We start from the raw sequence: 19,363 nt of genomic DNA, 5'->3' as shown, positions 1-19,363 counted from the left end.
TCTTCATCATCTAAATCTTTTGCCAGCCCAATACAGAGCACGGGGCTCCTCTCAAAATGAGAAAGGTTTAGGCCATAGCCCACCACTAGAAAAGTGCGGATTGGCAGACTTCACACACCTTTGAGAACATTATGGAGAACTCTTAGGCATGCAAGTTTAAGCATGGTGTTTTCTTCGCCGTTAAAAGAGTGATATTAAAATTTGATTGCTCGAAAAACGCTAGAAATTGCCGAGATTGAGTCCCGAGCCCCTGGAAGAGGAGGCAGTAACTCTTAACTAGACTAATCTCATCATCATCATAATGATCAACCCATTTCCGCCCCACTACTGAGTATGGGTCTCCTCTCAAAATGAGAAGGGTTTAAGGCCATAGTCTGCCACGCTGGCTGGGATTGGCAGACTTCACACGCCTTTGAGAACATGGAGAACTCTCGGGCATGCAGGTTTCCTCACGATGTTTTCCTTCACCGTTAAAGCAAGTGATATTTAATTGCTTAAAACGCACATAACTGAAAAGTTAGTGGTGCGTGCCCGGGATCGAACCGCCGACCTCCGATTAGGAGGCGGAAGTTCTAACCACTAGGCTATCACAGCTTTTTTAGACTAATCTATCACCCCAATATCTACTTATGTCATAGATGGAACATATTAATGAAATGGTTGTGTAAACGTAAAAATATTGCTCGATTCATTAGCTCCTGACATTTAACACAATAAAGTTCAGATGTTGAAAATGAGACTCTTTCAACTATAACCCGCAGTGACTGCTAATGCTCTTTTTTAGATTACTATACAATTACCCGCGTTCGTGCTGTGTGGCTACGATTCGAGCGAGCTGTTCTACAGTGCTACAAAGTGAAAAACTAGCACAAAATAGATTTCAATAGCCACATTTCATATTAAGTAGTATCGTCTAGTTTAAACTCTAGAGTGCCATTTACTGCACAATACTTAAACTTTTATGATTTTGTGGGTTACCAAGAGATAGGAAAAATATTTCTTTAAGGACCATCAATAAAATTGATCATTTGATCAAGAAATCAAAGGAGATGATACAAGCCAAAGCTGCAGCCTGGCCACCAACTCCTTTATAAAATAACTAACTAACTGACGTATTGCATGAACGCTGCAAAAGTATGTTTGTCTCTATTGCTCGCACACCATTTATCTCTCGTTAGAACAGATGAGTTTCCCTTTTAGCAAGCAAGCAGGAGTTCTCTTGGGATAAACTGGCCACTTAGTATTATTAACAAAATTAAAAAAGATTCCGATGAATTGAGAACCTCCTCCTTTTTTTGAAGTCGGTTAAAAACACGACTGCCTGGCCATATATGTATATTTTTTTAATTGACAGTTTAATGCTCGGAATCATGTAAAGATTTTAACGACATCTCATAATCCAAATCTGTTCAGGCATCTTAGAAGTCATGATAGAATAAAGAAAGTTAAATAGACATACATGTATCCTTTTTGGGTGCAGTCGTGTAAATAGCGATTTCATAAGATAGCCCGCTATAACTAACGCTGGTTGAATGGCCACCCAGCGACCCACTTGTACAGTACCATCCGTCTGATCATTATGAAACGCAATCCCACAACTAATCGCTCAGATCTCGGACATAATGTATACTCTTACATAACCTGGCTTCTTGTACAATACATATTCAATGTACTATGTTGATGGCCGTTCGCTCCCGGCTAACTACTAACCTATAATGATATGAGTAACCACCACCACGTAAGACCACACAAATCCACCAGAACACACTCGACGCAAATATGTTACTTACTAGTTAGGTACTTAATCTATTAGGTTAATCTAGGTGTAAGGTAGAATGACATATTATAGGACACAGTGTATAAAAGTTCTTTAAAATAAATAAAGATTTAAAAAAAAAACGATGCACGTTTCGCTCTGACACCGAATCCTCGGGAGATGTAGACCTCTTACAATGCACAAGATGCAAGATTTGTGTGGTGTTACGTGGTGATGCTTGGGGCTGGCTTTTCCTGCATGCTTAGCATTCATCATTTCTATTTTCTCCTCTTTCATTTGACATCCTACTCTATACAATAGCAAAAAAATAAAATTTCAGACTCACTTTTTTTGATGTAACATCCGTGTTAATTTTTTCGTATAAAATGTAGCCTATGTCTAGACCTTTACAACGAGTAGTTTAGGCGCTACGGTGGTACACACAGAATCTGGATACAAACATACATACATACATAGACTGCTAAAATTTCTTCCTAACCCTTCCTTTTGGCTTTGCCGTAGTCGGGTAAAAAAAAGCTTTTCGGCTCCAACAAAGGCCAGTTGCGAATTGAGAAGCAATGCGTGTTCTAGTTGACGACGGCTCTACGCAGTCGGTGTGAAAGTGTGTTTACCCGTAATTACTCTAATCACGGGACGATGTTATCTCAAAAATGTCCCACTTTTACAAAAGTAGAGCGTGGCGGTTATTCTTTTCACTGAAATCGTTTGTCATTGTCGCGGTTGAAATCTTGCCAAACAATTACATGTAACATCACAAGACCTCGCATGAAATTGAAATTTTTATTTAGAAATGCAATTTAGGTTCTACTAGAGATTAATAAAATCTGTATTGTGCCGTACCTATACCTACTACCCTCAAAGGTTTATGAAGTCTGTCAATCAAAAGAGCCTCGATAGCTCAACGGCTAAGGAGCGGACTGAATTCCGAAAGGTCGGCGGTTCAAACCCCAAACCCCACCCGTTGCACTATTATCGTACCCACTCCTGGCACAAGCTTTACGCTTAATTGGAGTATTAGTCATGATTAGCATGGCTAATATTCTTTAAAAAAAAGAGTCTGCCAATCCACACTTGGCTAGCGTGGTGAACTATAGCCAAATCCTTCTCATTGTAGAGGAGACCCGTTCTCAGTAGTGGGCCGATGATGGGTTGATCATGATAATGAAGACCCTACATACCTTCATATTCACTCCTCCTACCAAAGGTTACGTGTTGGAAATTTGCTCTACAAGCCGTCTTTGCATCATCATGATCATAATGGGCACCTACTGAGGCTTAAGCCATAGTCTGACACGCTGGCCCAGGACTTCACACACATTGAGAAAAGTACGTAGAACTTTCAGCCATGCGGTTTTCCTCACGATGTTTCCTTCACCGTTTAAGCAAGTGATATTTAAGTACTTAATTGCTTAAAACGCACATACTTACCTATTTACTCATAAAACATTTGAGATGTGCGCCCAGGATCGAAGCTGACATCTTAGCCTCTTAGGCATTAGCAGAGACGTGCTACCTAAACATGATTGTGCACTTCAGCTTTAATTCCCTGCAAAAATAAATTCTGTTGCATTAGCATAAAGTCCAATTTCTAATACAATTATGCTAAGCGGAAAAACGAGCCGAGCGAGAGGTCTATAAATTGGAGTGTGTCACTGTCTAATGGATTGCAAGCATAAAAAAATATTTTCTATGGTACGAATTATGATGTAGCTCACAAAGTTCTTATTCATTGTTTATTTAATTTCAAACAACAAGATTACTTTCTTTTGTTTTCGCAGTAATTTTCATACTGTTATCTTTATTTTATAAAGTCATTAAAATATCATTTAGTTTAAAAAGTATTATAAATATTTTTTTAAATTAATAGGATGACAACACTGGGTGTCAAGCAATACAATATGGCGAACATTCTGTACTATACTATACAGAAGTAGTAAGGTAACCATAATTTGATTGTCTAATGGAAGTGTTTTTTTCTGTTTATCGATAGATTTCTCAAAAATGAAGACTTAAGGCAAAAATGGATCGCTGTCGTTCCAGGAAATATGACCAAATATTCGGCAGTTTGCGGAATGCATTTTAAAGCGGAAGATTTTGCTACGGCTTCGTGTGCACTGATTTTTTTTTAAAAAGAAACGCTGTACCATCAATTTTCCCAAAAGTATGCCTTGCTTACGAACTTCCTAAAACTGTTTAGGACCTAAACACATGCACCAGATTATACAAAATAATTTTACTTACCTATATTATAGGTACCCATACTTAACATGACTGGTACTTTTTCGCAGAACAAAAAAAATTGAATTTCTCTACTTTTATAACTACAGCGCGGCAGACTATGGCCTAAGCCTTTATCATTCTGAGAAGAGACCCGTGCTCAGTAGTGAGCGGCGATGGGTTATCATGATGATTCATCCTCTCCTATTCTCATATAATCCGTCAAATGTCTTACATTATCAAATCGTGTTGTCACCCTAATAGAAAGGGACACACTCCAATTTAGCGCTATCTCAATAGGCTCGTTTTTGGTGCCTCAGTGCACAATCTTGTTTAGGTAGCATGTCTCTGGGCATTAGTCTATCATCGCTTTTTGTTTTTATGTGTTACCTCAGAACCATCGATGTTTATGGATGGGCCCTTCGAAGATAAAAAACGCGCTCAAAAAGTCAAGAGAATTTGCAAAAGTCTCTTGACTTTGTCAATGACGATGACGTAAGATTCAAGCGTATTTTTGCGGACGGAATTGTATGGGAAAGGCTAATCCATATACATCGATGCTCAGAACATAGATATGCCTCAGAATGACAGACTACAACAAAAATGATAAAAAAAAACAAGTTCTGAAAAATTAATTTAATTTCATAAACTCATTTTCACCTCCATGATCATCATCTTCATTGTCATCACATCACAACATCGTAACATCATTGAATAAAAAAATAACATTCATTTTAAAATTACCTACTTAACCTAAAATTGGCACTTAGTGAGCACAAAAGTTTCTATTTACAGCGAGCACAAAGTACAGCATACGTCACGAAAGTTGAATTTAACTGGTGAAGTTGAACTAAAAAGAGAACTTCTTGCTATAAACTTAAGCAACAGTATTATAACAAACAATAAAAATTAAAATAATTGTATTTTTTAGTTGAATATCGAATTGATTTCAAAATACAATATGTATATCGAATTGAAATCACTTTATTCTATCCACGGAGAAAAGTAAGTATAAAGCTCTCTCTGTTACGTAAGCACATACAAATGACAAAGACAAAAAGACACTGGGGGTAACCATTTTGGAATGGCTGATTTAATTCAAATTCAACGTTTATAAATTTCTAATTCAATATTCGGTTTTGGGTCAGTGTTCTACACCAAATACCAAAATATCAGGTTTGTCACTCATTTTGTCTACGAGTTAGACCTGTGACACGCGGACAGACAGACAGAGAAGTGACATTCACAGGGCTCCGTTTTGACCTCTGAATACGGAACCCAAAAAAGACAGCTATGTCCAGAAGTATGCATATGGTCTTAGAATGAATTGCGTGCAATCAACTTTCGTGACGGTATCCGATAAGCACCTCTGACACCAAACTTGTTAGCTGCTATAGGTACTTATTGCGATATTCATAATGTATTATGTGCGGCTACATTAAGATTAACGTCAATGCCCAACAACGCTATAATTATCGCGATAATCAACGCGTTAAACTGAGTGGCCACACTTGAGCGGTGAAATGAACGGTGAAATGTGTAATGCCAATTGAAATGAAGTTAAAATCGTCCAACGCCAAACGTCATCGTGAATGCCGTTGTACGTGGCTACATCTACATTTAACGGGAAACGCCATTGAACATCGTGTTGTTGGCCGTCAATGTGACCGGGACATTAAAATGTGTGAAGTACTTATGTTCCTAAAAATGGACGACACAATTCGGGTATACACCACCATATCTATTACTTTAATTAGAATTCTGTATGCTTAATCAATGTCTTAGTAAGAGCACCAAAAAATCAACCAAAAACAGCTAGAAACGAACAAGTTTAGTGCTAGAGGGCATAAAATTCTAACCTAAAATGTCACTGATTCCTAAATTTTTCATACTTACTCATAATTTGTATGGAAAATAAAGGAGGGGCGCGCAATTTTCCTTTAGAATATCATTAAATATACATATAAAAATTATTAATAATACTTATTATGACAATAATTGCTTAGGTTGAGCGTCCATTGATTGATTTACAGGATTCATTTTGCGGAATTCTACAACATACAAAGAATAATAAGCTAGTAGGTACTCGTAAACAATAGTTATTTGTTGGTGTGAGCGGATTTCTATCGCGCGGGTGCACGCAATTGGTAGATCAGTAGCCCCTACTTTCTGCACCACGTTTTGCACAAGTTATTTGCCAGTCACTGTACCTAGTTCTACGAGTAATAATCCAGCCAAATCCATTACTGAAATTCGCAGAAAGAAAATAGGATATAAATCTGAGACGTGGTAACTTTAGATAGGTACCTACAAAACGAATATTTTCTATTATTATTATTTACATAATCTTCCCTTGTAAAAAAAAATTATTCCTCTAATAGCCTGTGACAATGGACGGCCAACCCTCAAATGGTACCCATATAACCTTGTTTATTACATCTAAACATTTTATTTATTTACTTACAGATTTGATCTCATAAGCTTGAGTATCTTTTTCATATAAATACGTCTACACTGTGCAAACTTGTACAAGGGATACAGGATTTAAAAGTTGTGAGCCCTTGGCAAAATTAAAAATAACGACTAAATTCTAAAAGTAATAAATCTAAAACTATAATTTTCTAGGAACATCTGAGGGCATCACCACAAATCATATAACCAAAAAAAAAGCAAATGGACTTTATTTTCAATTTTCGAGACATGTACCTACTACATCATAAATGAATAACGTGGACAATTCTTGCACTGATGCCCTATTAATCTAAATATTTATAAATGCTTCGAAAAATAGGAATTTCCACAACGTGTCATTCTAGAGGATATTTTCACAAAATTGATACCAAAAATATTTTCCTATAACTCTGTTTTCACAAATCTACATACAAATATTTCCTAAAATAATATCCTCTTAGACAACAACAATTGTTAATTATATGTACAGAAGAAAAAACATTTGCAGTTCTTACATTTCGAAATTAAGTCGTTAAACTAACTTAACTTAACTTTTTACACTACTATTCTTAACTATGTACTTCGTTTAAAACCTAATTCTAATAAAATACTGGTCTATTTCAATAATATCAGTCTAATGTCTTGATCCGACTGGTATTATCAATTAGATGCTGCTGTACAAATAACTTCATAGCTGCCGATGGTACATTAACCAGAATATCACTATTAAAACAAATAATTTCGCTATAGGTATAATTGTCATAATTTCCAAAATAATCCTAACTACAACCCTGTACTAGCTAGCACCCTTCACTTTCTGCGGCCATAATACTTCAGGATGATTTAACATATAGTATGTCATGTGCTTATCACTCCCATATGTCGAGGCTTTCGTTCCCAGACACATCAGGAACTGGCTTTTCTCTAACTTGCTATCACAGTCCACCGAATGGAAGATGTGCACCAAAGTCTCATCAGCTATCCTGTACACTGTTAAGTTTGACTTTATTAGCGTCTCGAACAACTGCACATCCTCCATCCCCCACCCTTTGATACTTAAATCGAAACCACCAACTCTTTCAAAGTCACATTTATAAATACTGAGTATACCAAAACCGTACTGTCTGAAATAACCAAAATCATCATCTATATCACCACTATACTTCAAATCTGCTAATTCCCTTTCACTTTTATTTAAATCATCATTAATTTCTTCAGCATCCTCTGCTTCGGTAGTTTCAGTAACTTCTTCTTTGAATTTATTATATTCATCACCATACACCACTTCAGGATTAAACTGACTGAACACAATTGGAAAGTACACTTGATTGTATTTAACAGTATTAATTCTAATTCTTCTAAGTGTTATGTGATTGAACATCATGTCAACGTCTATGAAGGAAACTAAATCATCAATCGAACATTCCTTGAGACCTTCTGTGAGCGCTGCACCTCTTGAAAAAGTCGTTTCACCCATCGAAACAACTCTTATATCTTTCCCGTAAAGGCTTTTAAAATGATTGATTAATGTTTTGGAATTTTCATAATCTAGAGGACTTTCGGGGTCTAAGAATAGAACAATAATTAAGCTAACAGCTTCATCGCTTTTAAGGACGATATCTTCATAATTTTTCATGAATCGATTAAATGTTTCAAATCTACCCAAAAGGGGTAAAATGAAGTTTATCTGTCTGTAGTAGACGGCATACTCGTAGTTCTCGTTACTCCACTGAAGCATTTTTGGTAAGTTATTGTGTATCTTCAGCAAGCTGTTCTCGAAAGCTTGTCTCACATTCAAATTGCCTAAGTCGAGGAAGCTGTTCTGATTCTGGTTTGGATCGTCAAAGTCCTCATACTCGTTTTGATAGTTCTTCCCATTGGGATCAAGCTGTTCCAATATTTCGGCCTCTTCGATTGGTGCTGGATCCCCCATCGGCAGCTCTCGTATTTCAGTTCCTGAAAATGTAAAACTGGAATTTAGTAAATTTATTTCGACCCATCGTGTTCGCTAACTACTGCATACCTCCTTGATTTTTGCAAACTCTTTAAAAGTCATATTATCTCGCTAGTGTCTAGTATTGTTTGAATAGAATCAGGAACTGTTTTCCAACGATTTCTACTGATAAATAAGAAGTGTAACGTAAACCGGAACGTAGTCGCGTCACTTCACCGCTCTCGCTCTGAGCTACTATCGATGGCTAAATTAACTCTGGACGTGCCAACGTACTGATTTCACTTTACAACGTACATTTTGTGTTCTAATTTTGTGTATTCGGTCTCTCTGTGTGTCATTTGGAACCCTAGTCCCTTTATAAGTTTGCAAATCGACTTACAGAAGTATTTTAAACTTTTTTTAACAGTGGTAATTTTAAGTTATAATTTCGTGAAACAAAGGAGATATATTTTTGTAAACACGATAGACACGGACTGTTCATAATTTAACGATAAAAATAGTCGATAAGACCTTCGATTTCATAAAACTCAATAGCCTCTATAAATTCCGTAGTGAATAGGTATAATACAATAGTCGCAAACCCATAAAACAAAAATAGTTACAAATAATATAAACGTGCAATAAAATATGACTCAACAGAGAACTCAGATTAATATCAAGGTAAAACCCCGTGAAAAAAAATCGGTATTTGTCCCTTCGTATTTTGTGCTAAAATACAAAAATTAATACAATTGGCTGTATTTACGGTATTCTTGCTGCAACGATGCATTTTAGGCAATAGAGAGACTTTCAGCTATGCAGAGACAATTTTAACTGTCACACAATAGCTGTCAGGTATTGGCACTGAATTATCTCCACTACCACCTTACATTAAATCTATTCTTGAAGTTCATCTACGTGATCAAATCAGGAATGAGAAGATTCGTAGGAGAGACAACGGGTTACGAAGCTGAAGTGGCAATAGGCAAAGCACATAATTCGAAAACTGATAGACATTGAAGTCTGAAGAAAAATGGCAACTTTACACTGGAAAACGCAGCATTGGCAGCCTCTCCACTATAGATGTACAGACGACATCAAACGATTCGCATGGAGCCGCTCGCTGGTGCAAGACCGCGGCACGTGGAAGTCCCTACAAGAGACCTATGTCGAGCAGTGGATGTCTATCGGCTGATGATGATGATGATAATTACCTGTAAAGGACTGCTGCAAGTAAGCGTGCCGCCGTACCGCAGCGGTCATCTTCCTGCCTCTGTACCGCCGGTACTTGAGCAGCAAGTCCAACACGTGGTCTATACCATGAACGGGTTGCAGGCGAGTGTAGCCGTACAGTAGCTCATTGAAGTCTATGACACGGCCACGCTGACGGGATGGTGCGTTGATGATCTCCATTACCTGAAATGTGGAGTAAGAATTATTATAATTTTTTTTTATTTCTGCCAGACTGTAAATAGGTACTTTACTCACAAGAGAGGATCCGAGAGAATCATGATTACGAGAAATTTTTCTTTAAAAGTGCAGAACAAGAATACCAAAAAAACGATATTCTCTAAATTAATTATTAATATTTATTGTTCTGGTGGGAGATATTGGTAAAACTAAATTAATGTACACTTTTCCGTCTTTGGTCATTCTCAGTGATATGCAGGATTCATCATTTCTGAACAAGGCTTTCGCGCGGCGTTAGAAACCGAAATCCAAGCCGTGGCAGATATTTTTTTTAAATCCACAAAAAACCGTGAATAAAAAATGAAACCATGGAAATCGGCTAATCTATCTTTATAGTTTCTTTAAATATAAAACTGAAAAAGAAATGCCCTGATAACTCACTAACTCATCAACGCCCAGCTCCAACCGTTGTACCTAGTAGGTCTTTGAAAACAAGGAGCAAGGCCGGATTTATCGAAATTCTGGCGGAACAAAGGGGATTTATATTTCCGCCGTCGCTATTATTAAAAAAAAACTAGGTACTAACTTCTCGTATAACATCATCCAGTGCCTCCTTCAATGGCGTCTCAATTCTTCGCTTGGGGTTGGAGTGGCTGACGGAGTGGATGGACTTGGTGATGAAGTCGAATGGCACGATGTCCGTCACTTTGTTGGCTTTGTAGCGGTTGAAGTCTATTGGAGCACCTGAAAACATTTTTAACAGAAATCGGTTATCTACCTTGTTCTCTAAGTATTAAAAAAAAAAGAATATTACCCATGCTAATCATGCCTAATACTCCTCTTTCCCCTCCAATTAAGCGTAAAGCTTGTGCCAGCAGTGGGTACGACAATAATGCAACGGGTGGGGTTTGAACCGCCGACGTTTCGGAATACAGTCCGCTCTTCAACCGTTAGGGTATTGAGGCTCTAAATTAACATTTTAGCATAGCAACAAATTAGAATTTAGTCTTTTGCTTTTAAAAACAGTAAAATTATGTTGAGTTTTTTAAACTCAAACTCATAATTTATTAGCTCTAACTTTGGCTCTAACGAATTATCACTTGGCAGAATTTTATCTCAAGATTTTTTCAGAAAAATATCTTTTAAACAAATTTCGTCGAAGTAGTATTTGAGTTTGTATAGCTTATACTGTCCTTAACGAAGATTTCTGTTAAAACTAGGTCAAGCGATTAGTTTTCGAATACAATGGTTTTTTTTAATAAAAAATAGCGAGCAAGCGAGCAGTTGGGTCATCTGGTGTTAAGTGATTACCGCCGCCCATAAACATTTGCAGCACCAGAGATACCGCCGATACGTTGCTGTGCTGGCCTTTCAGGAATTTGTTGGTATGTATAACCAATTCGAAAATTTTGGAAAAACCTCTTCTCTCTTCCGTTCCTGTCTCCAGTACATTGTCAGTCACTATCGCCAAATGACACCGCAATCAAATACTAAAATCCTTAACCGTTACCTAAAATCCTATTGTCTCCCAAGTAACCAGGCTCGCCCATCTTAGCAATAAACAAGGGTACACCGCCAGGAAGCACGAAGCTATTCACATGCTTCCCTTCCACGCCAAGTTCACGTGCTGAGGACTGGATATCTCTGTGCAAGTCCAGGGACTGCTCTCGGAGATCCTGGATACGAAGGTTCTGGAAAAATAAACATTATTTTCAGCCAATGTTACTTACGACATATTATTGATGTCTAGTTGATTAGGGGTTTTTAATCTCGTGGAAATTCTTTAATTTCCCGGGAGAAAAAGAATCAATAGGTTAATTTCCAGGATACAAGCTATCTTTGAAGATTGATTTAACGCACAGTTGAACAGTAGAAAAAAAAGGTACTCGTAACAGGATCTTATCTTATCAAGGATGACTGGCCGTTCTTTATCTTTCATTCTTTTCTATTCGATCTTCTTCAGTTCTCCAAGTTTATACTTTGTTCTTCAAATTCAATACTTATAAACATACCTACCAATACAACAATATTAACCTTTGTTTGATTTTACTTAAATACGTCTTCTGGCCCTAAAAAATTACCCACTCAATTTCGCAAGGACATACTTTATACTTAAAACAATCTAATGCAATTCAATTATTCTATTCAAGGCAAACCAGTAGACGTACGGCACATTCAGTATTCACACAATGCCTAACCTGGGGTTAGGGGTTAGGGGCGTTGGGTTAACTACCGCTCCTCGCATAATGAGCCGCAATAACTGTACAGTTAATAGCTAACTATATGCTATATGTATATGTATAACAGCTGAGACTGTTATACATATAGTCCTCATTCATAATGTCCTCTCAACCGAATTTCGGCCACAGCAGGCAAGCTCCATAGAGATTTGCGGACGGACGGACGGACAGTAGATACTTAGTAATAGTAGGATCCCGTTAGTAACCTTCGGGTACGGAACTCTAAAAAACCGGCCAAGTGCGAGTCAGCCTCGCGCACTGAGGGTTCCGTACTCGGGTATGTTTCCAACATTTTGCACGATAAATCAAAAACTATTATGCATAAAAATAAATAAAAATCTGTTTTAGAATGTACAGGTGAAGCCCTTTCATATGATACCCCACTTAGTATAGTTATCTTACTTTGAAAATGGAAACACATTTTAATATTTTTTTTAAATGATGTAACCACAAATTCGCGGTTTTCAGATTTATTCTTGTACTTGTGCTAAAGGACCTACCTACCTGTCAAATTTCATGATTCTAGGACAACGGGAAGTACCCTATAGGTTTCTTGACAGACAGACAGAGAGACAGACAGACAGACAACAAAAGATCCTATAAGGGTTCCGTTTTTCCGTTTGAGGTACGGAACCCTAAAAGTGAGTTTAGAAGAAATGAGTGTAGGATACGTAACTAACCTTAAAATAAGTGTGAAGCCTGTACAACTGGCGGTGATCTTTGACGGGATGCAGCGTGATTGCACGGTGCACCTCGCGCTTCTTGAGTCGCCCGGTGTACGCCTCAGACCCGCTGCTATTGTGGTGCAGGATCGTCTGCATCTGCATACGGGAATATTGTCACATGAATAGTTATAGGTACTTATTACGTAGGGAGTGTCTATTGTTTTATAGAGATAATTTGATACGCCAGGATGGAATTTGCGTGGAAAATCTTGCTGTATGCACTCATACTGTTATGATTTTAACCCCCGACCCAAAAAGAGGGGTGTTTAAGTTTGACGTATGTATCTGTGTAATCTGTCTGTAGCATCGTAACTCCTAAACTAATTAACCGATTTTAATTTAGTTTTTTTGTTTGAAAGGTGGTTTGATCGAGAGTGTTCTTAGCTATAATCCAAGAAAATCGGTCCAGCCGTTTGAAAGTTACCAGCTCTTTTCTAGTTACTGTAACCTTCACTTGTCGAGGGTGTTATAAATTTTAATTTACATTTCATAACACTTATACGTCTATGAACATAGCCTATTGTTGTTTGTTGAAATTTCATCACTTGTTTCATCTTTCATTGAAATGCTGTCTTATTCTTTTGAAATACAACAAAATAAGCACACTGACACCACATTATTTAGGTGTCGCTAGTGACACAAAATAAGAGTCATCCGTGTACCTAATGTGCGCATACGCAACACCCTATGAGATGCACTACCTGAATTGCACTCAGAACACACTCGGTCTTCTGCGTATATTACCTATCTACTTACCTACTTGATATATTTTTAACAGCTAATATGATTGAATACATTTTAATACACTGAATGTCGAACAGTTCAAAGTGCAAGCGGCCGATACACAGGCTATCATCGGTCAATATTAATCAATAATTAATAATAATTAATCAACAATCATACGATGTTTGGAATTAAGAGTAAATTGTTTGTTAAACCATCTGTTGATAAACTACTTTCATGTAGCCGTCTAGAATAATTCTACATCATACTAGGTACTTCGTTAATAATTATGTTACCTACTTAGATTATTTTGTCTCATCAGGTGACAGCAGAGCTGGTATTTTTTTTGAAATGCAGCCAGTATTCTTGGCACCTTTCCACGCAGGTATGATTTGTATTTTGTGCAGTAATCACAAACATTTTCAATTTTAAACAATTTGTACTTGTCTGTTTGTGGTTTTTTGCTTGGATCTTCACCAAAGTAAAAACAGGGGGTCCGAACTCATAGAACCCGAAGGGACGAATAGATAAGGATTAGTTTGTGGCGAACCAAAATGCCTTTTCTGGATTAGGTGAACGAGGACTTAAACTTGACTAGGTACCTACATTGTAATAAGAATACCTACTCAGTATTCGTACAGACTGATGTAAACTCCTCAGGAAACCAGTCGGGTGATCTTTCAAAATAGACTTTATACGCAAACTGCTATTGTTTATAAATTGCAAACATATTTTAAACATCTAATGACGTGCATGCCGCATGCACATATAACATGCAGCCGCCCAAGTAAGTATATGCAATGCCAAAACGCTGGAATAATATTCCTCCACCAATCCGGAATTCTCGTAGCAAAGCTAATTTTGTGTACAAATTGAAAAAGTTTATATTATTCAAGCAAATTGAGTTCGAAAATATTGCGGCTGAAACATCCATTATCTAGATTACTATTTTCTGCATACTTATTTATTCATGTATATTACATATATTATATTTCTGTTATATAATATATAAGATTATAACTGTTTATTTATATATGTATATATATACTTATATTATTAATTATTATTATTTATTTATATTATATATATATATATATATATATATATATATATTTATGTGTATACACGCATACTACACATATTGTGGTTAAAGTTATTTTAAATTAAATTATTTTTTAATTTACTCACTGTTGTGACTGTGGCGTCACCCGGGTCACAGCTGAAAATCAGCGTCCTGCATATGATGCAGGACATAATGCTGAGCTGTACACCCATTTGGGGTGGTGTCACAGATGAAAATGTATATTTGTATACTTTGTTTTTATCTGTGACACCAACAACAAATAAATACATTTTCTTTCTTTCTTTCTCGCGACTTTTTCATCGACAAAGCATTGCAAAAATCGTGAGAGAGATATACATATTATATTGTATTGCACTAATTGTCCATTTTATTCCTGCTCGGGAGTTTGGCGAAATTCGGACTCATTCCTTGATCTATATTATAAGGAAACTGTCCAAAATTTCAGGTCCAAGTGCTTGCGCTGGGCGTTGGGACTTTTCTTTTTATACTTTTCTAATCATATGTATATATGTAGGTATTGATGAAGCTTCAATGAAGACAGATAAAGGAAACTTTTGAAGCAGGCCCAAGTCCTCAAAAGGATGATGATTATGATGGTGAAGCTTCAATAGTTCAACGCCTATATTATTATGTATTAAGTATTGTGTCCTACGCTCCGACGCAGCGGAGACCAATCTTTATGGTTCAAAGGGATGAACTGAAAATTGAAATCCGAAAGGTCTTTTTTTTTAATAAAAACAGTGATCAATGGAGCAGATGGGTTACCTGATGTTAAGTGATTACTGCCGCCTATAAACATTGCAGCACCAGAGGTACCGCCTCACCACCATACATCAGTCCTGTCCTAGCATTAAAATACAAATAACAAGGAAGGCAGGGCAGGTGTAAGGTGAGGTATTATATATCTTCGAATAGGTACATAATAGGTAACACATATGTGAAATGATATTAATTAATATATATTATTCAAATAATCATGACTAATAATAAATTCTTGACATAAAAAGTAAATACTCAAGTGAGATCTACTGACGCATTTCAAACCAGTCCCAAATATAGCTATCGACAGGTTTTCTAAAAATATTTCTTTGAGTATTCATAAAAAAGGTTAGGTACCGTTTAGGAGATCGGGCAGTGACATACAGACATATAGACACGTGGAAGAACGGCGGCGAGACGAGTTTTTGTTCGCATGTGTAACCTATTGTGTGATAATATCAGTTAGCTTTCTGCAGATTAGCTTTGAACAGAGAAAGTAAAAGCTGTAAGAAGCTGCATGATTTGCAGATGCCCTAAGCTCTTTTTACCCGACTACGGCAAAGCCTACGAAGGGTTATGATTTTATGTGTGTAAATTTTCAAGTTAACTAAATAGGTTTAATTCGGCATTGTAGAGAAGGAAATGCAACACCATGAACTATAATAATTATAACCAAACAGAATGTTGGTAGGTACCTACCTACTCAAATACCTAAGTATAAAAAAATCAGACAATATGTCCATTATTAATTCAAATTAACGTAATATTAAAATAAAATGAAATAAATAAAAATATAAAATGAATAAAAATATGTATGATGCCAACATATTGAAAAAATACGTCAGAGTTAAAATAATTCTATGAAATATGTAATCAAGTAACAAATTAATTGGACCATCTTATCCTATGAGCTTTAGCAAGGCCGTAATGTCGCCATATTCAAATAACTCTCATTAAAATCCTTAAAGAATTTAGAGTGGAGTTTCTGTTGAGGAATTACTCTGTGGGGCTCAGTGGGACGATTGCTAACATCTGTTGACATTTAACTTTCACTAGCCTACAGATGGAGGAAGTCCATGACTAAACATAACAAAGTCATAAACGAAGTTAGAAGACAACGACATTTCTATGACGAACGATAAGGCTGAAATTAGGCGATAAAGTATTATAGACTGTCTGATTCTTGCGTTGTGAGTTTTGAATCCCAAAACAATGAAGTTTTTCGTAAATAAAGAAGTAGAAAGTGGAGTAAAGTTGTTAAAGAGGCTAAAACCCTCAAATGTTTGTAAGGCTTAATAAGATAGAAAGAGAAAGGCTAAAGAAAATCCGCGCTGGGCCAGCGTGGAAGACTAATTGCCAAAACCATTCTTATTCTGAGAAGAGACCTGTGCTCAGCAGTGAGCTGGCAATGGGTCGATGAAGATACTGGCTGGCAAAAGAAAATTAAAATTAAAGGCCAATATACTAATAAAATTTATTACGGCAAGATTATGAAATGCCTTGAACTGCCTTAGGTTTTAAGGACTGGTCTCCACTGCGCACCGAGAGCATTTTTTGCCATTTTCAGGACCTAATACCAAATGCGAAAAACAAAAGTTAAAACGGAAAACTTTTTCGGAAAATGTGGTATTTTTCTTACAAATATTTGTATGAATGAGTCAGAACTCAAAATTACAAATGTAAGTAGGTGGGCAGCAGCTAATCGCAGACAAATGTTTTAGCAAGTGTAGGCCGTGGAGGCAGAGAGACCGGTTAGGTGACCTAGGTAATGTGAAATCTGTACTTTCCCGTACAGATTTAAACGACTAACGAGAATGTACTGTGTTCATATCTAGTAAATATTGTCGATATCACAGGAGACCGAAGAGCTGGCAGCTATCTCGGACAAAGAATTAGTCTAGCCATTCAAAGGGGGAACGCTGCCAGTATCTTCGGAACCTTGCCTAAAGGGACTTCTTTTAATAATTAATTTATTTTAGTTATTAAGTTTATTATATTTTTTTAAGTTTTTAGTTTTAGGTTCATTGTTTTAAGAAATAAGGATCGTTAATATTAAGTAAGTAGTTTGCCTATAGGATACTTAGGCTGGGATGAGCGTGCTTTTTAGCACTATACTTTTTTTGTTGTCTATCTGTCTCCCCGTCTGTCGTCCTGGCGTGTCTGCCAAGTAAACCCATAAGGTACTTCCCGTTGATCTAGAATCAATCAATTTTAGTATTTTTAATTTTCAAAGAAAGATTACTATATGATTTGGGGTATTATATGAAAGGATTTTATCTGTACTTATATTCTAGAACAGATTTTTATTTACTTTATGCATAATGGTTTTTGATTTATCGTGCAAATCGTCGAAAAAATACCCGAGTAAACTTGGCCGGTTTTTCATTAAAAACGACCGCTTGTGACCGTCCAGAATCTAGACATTTCCAAATAAAAATATCCTCCCGACTGAATTTCAATAATCAATCTTCATAGAGATAAGTTATCTGCGCGGGAGATATTATGACAGTGGACAAGGTGTGTGTGCAAACAGGTACACTTCCCAATACTTCACCTGTCAAAAATTTAAATCGGTGAGTAGGTAAAGTAAGTATGTCAAATAATGATAAACTTAGCGGAGATAAATAATCTTTATCTCAATTTCAGTAGCAGATGATAAGGTTGCTAAGTCAAAGAAGCGGCACAGTGCTCCCGTCACTCAACATTATCTCGCGCTGTTGACAGTGGAGATCACTGATTTGATGGATTTATGTGGGTTATTGGAAGAATACTCTCAGTACTAATGCAGTTTTCTACTGGTGAAAGAATTTTCGAAATCGGTTCAGAAGTTCCACAGATTCTTCTTCCTCTTGTTGTTGGTTTGGCGGCTATGCACGGCACTTCAGACCCTGTATCACTTTGACTGTGGCTGATCTATTGTGATCGTCACCGTTTTACAGTTCTCGTCCAATACTAATTGCCGCCAGGAACAAACAGCACAGCAGCGTCAGTTCAAGAGATTACTTCCTACAAAGAAACTTACAAACTTTACCTCTTTATAATATTAGTACCTATACTTACCTAGATCTACTGAATTCTCGAAGAATGATCAAATCCAGTTGTTTAAAGTATCACAGATTAGCATAATACCAATGTATAAGCAATTGCAGCGCACTGCTGGAGCGAGCTGCGAATCAAATCCACGCTCTTTTATCAATGACTTGTGAGTTCTCGAAGGATGTTTAAAGTAGCACAGATGAGCACTTAGCTATGATACGCTAGACGTCCTAGACGACAGCTATATAAGGATCCACAGCATCAATCATAGTACGGAGGAAGCACCCACTTGCCCCCCCAGTCTCACCGGGAATGGCAAGACGAAATAACGCACACGAGGAAACGCCAATCTTGGTTATTTCCTCCATCTTCTCTGGACCTTGTGCTCAGTGGCGCAATTTAACACGTACTATTTTTTCTACATTTTTCTAGACGATTTAGGTTTTTTCAAAATCCTGTGGGAGCTCTTTGAGTTTCCGGGATAAAAAGTTGCATATGTCAATTTCCGGGATGCAAGCTAACTCTGTACCTAATTTCATCAAAATCGGTTAAACTGTTGGGACATTAAAACCTAGCAGCCATACAGACAGACACACTTTCGCATTTATAATATTTGTGTGGATAGTACCTATGGATTTCATCGAACTTTTGTCGCTTGTTATTATGGAAGAACCGAAAATCCTAAATCAAACATCATATCATTCTTCCTTACTGAGGGTTGTGACTCCTTTTCATTGATCACGTATTTAATGGCAAGAATTCTCATGGGATAATAATTCGATGGGTTCCTTACAAATACAACTTGACGAGACGAGACTCTACTACTGACGAGATTTCTACTCATAGGTTTTATAGTTTTTAGCAGATGTTTGTGTCAATAACCTAAGATTAATAAGAAAGATTTCAGTCAAGGGCTAACTTGTATCTGAATAAAAAAACGTTGCTTGGACGTTGGTTGCTTGCTTCTCTACTAAATGACCGCTTCCGTCTGAGACTGCATCATCACTT

At 36.9% G+C, this 19,363-nt stretch overlaps 1 protein-coding gene across 1 annotated transcript in view; it reads right to left on the bottom strand.

Moving 5' to 3' along the window:
- Window positions 1-4,620: 4,620 nt before the first annotated feature.
- The window catches only part of LOC123874575 (chondroitin sulfate synthase 1), a 37,531-nt gene continuing 22,788 nt past the window's right edge, over window positions 4,621-19,363 (bottom strand). Inside the window, exons 2-6 of the mRNA XM_045920049.1 lie at window positions 12,709-12,849; window positions 11,299-11,479; window positions 10,375-10,532; window positions 9,593-9,794; window positions 4,621-8,401 (exon numbers count right to left, since the gene is read on the bottom strand). Of these exons, the coding sequence (XP_045776005.1) occupies window positions 7,242-8,401; window positions 9,593-9,794; window positions 10,375-10,532; window positions 11,299-11,479; window positions 12,709-12,849 (1,842 nt within the window). The 3' untranslated portion in view covers window positions 4,621-7,241. The remainder of the gene's footprint in view (window positions 8,402-9,592; window positions 9,795-10,374; window positions 10,533-11,298; window positions 11,480-12,708; window positions 12,850-19,363) is intronic.

The sequence above is a fragment of the Maniola jurtina genome, chromosome 18, assembly GCF_905333055.1.
Source record: "Maniola jurtina chromosome 18, ilManJurt1.1, whole genome shotgun sequence".
NCBI lineage: Eukaryota > Metazoa > Arthropoda > Insecta > Lepidoptera > Nymphalidae > Maniola > Maniola jurtina.
The sequence above is the reverse complement of the archived record's forward strand: the minus strand, read 5'-3'. Positions and strand labels throughout refer to the sequence as shown.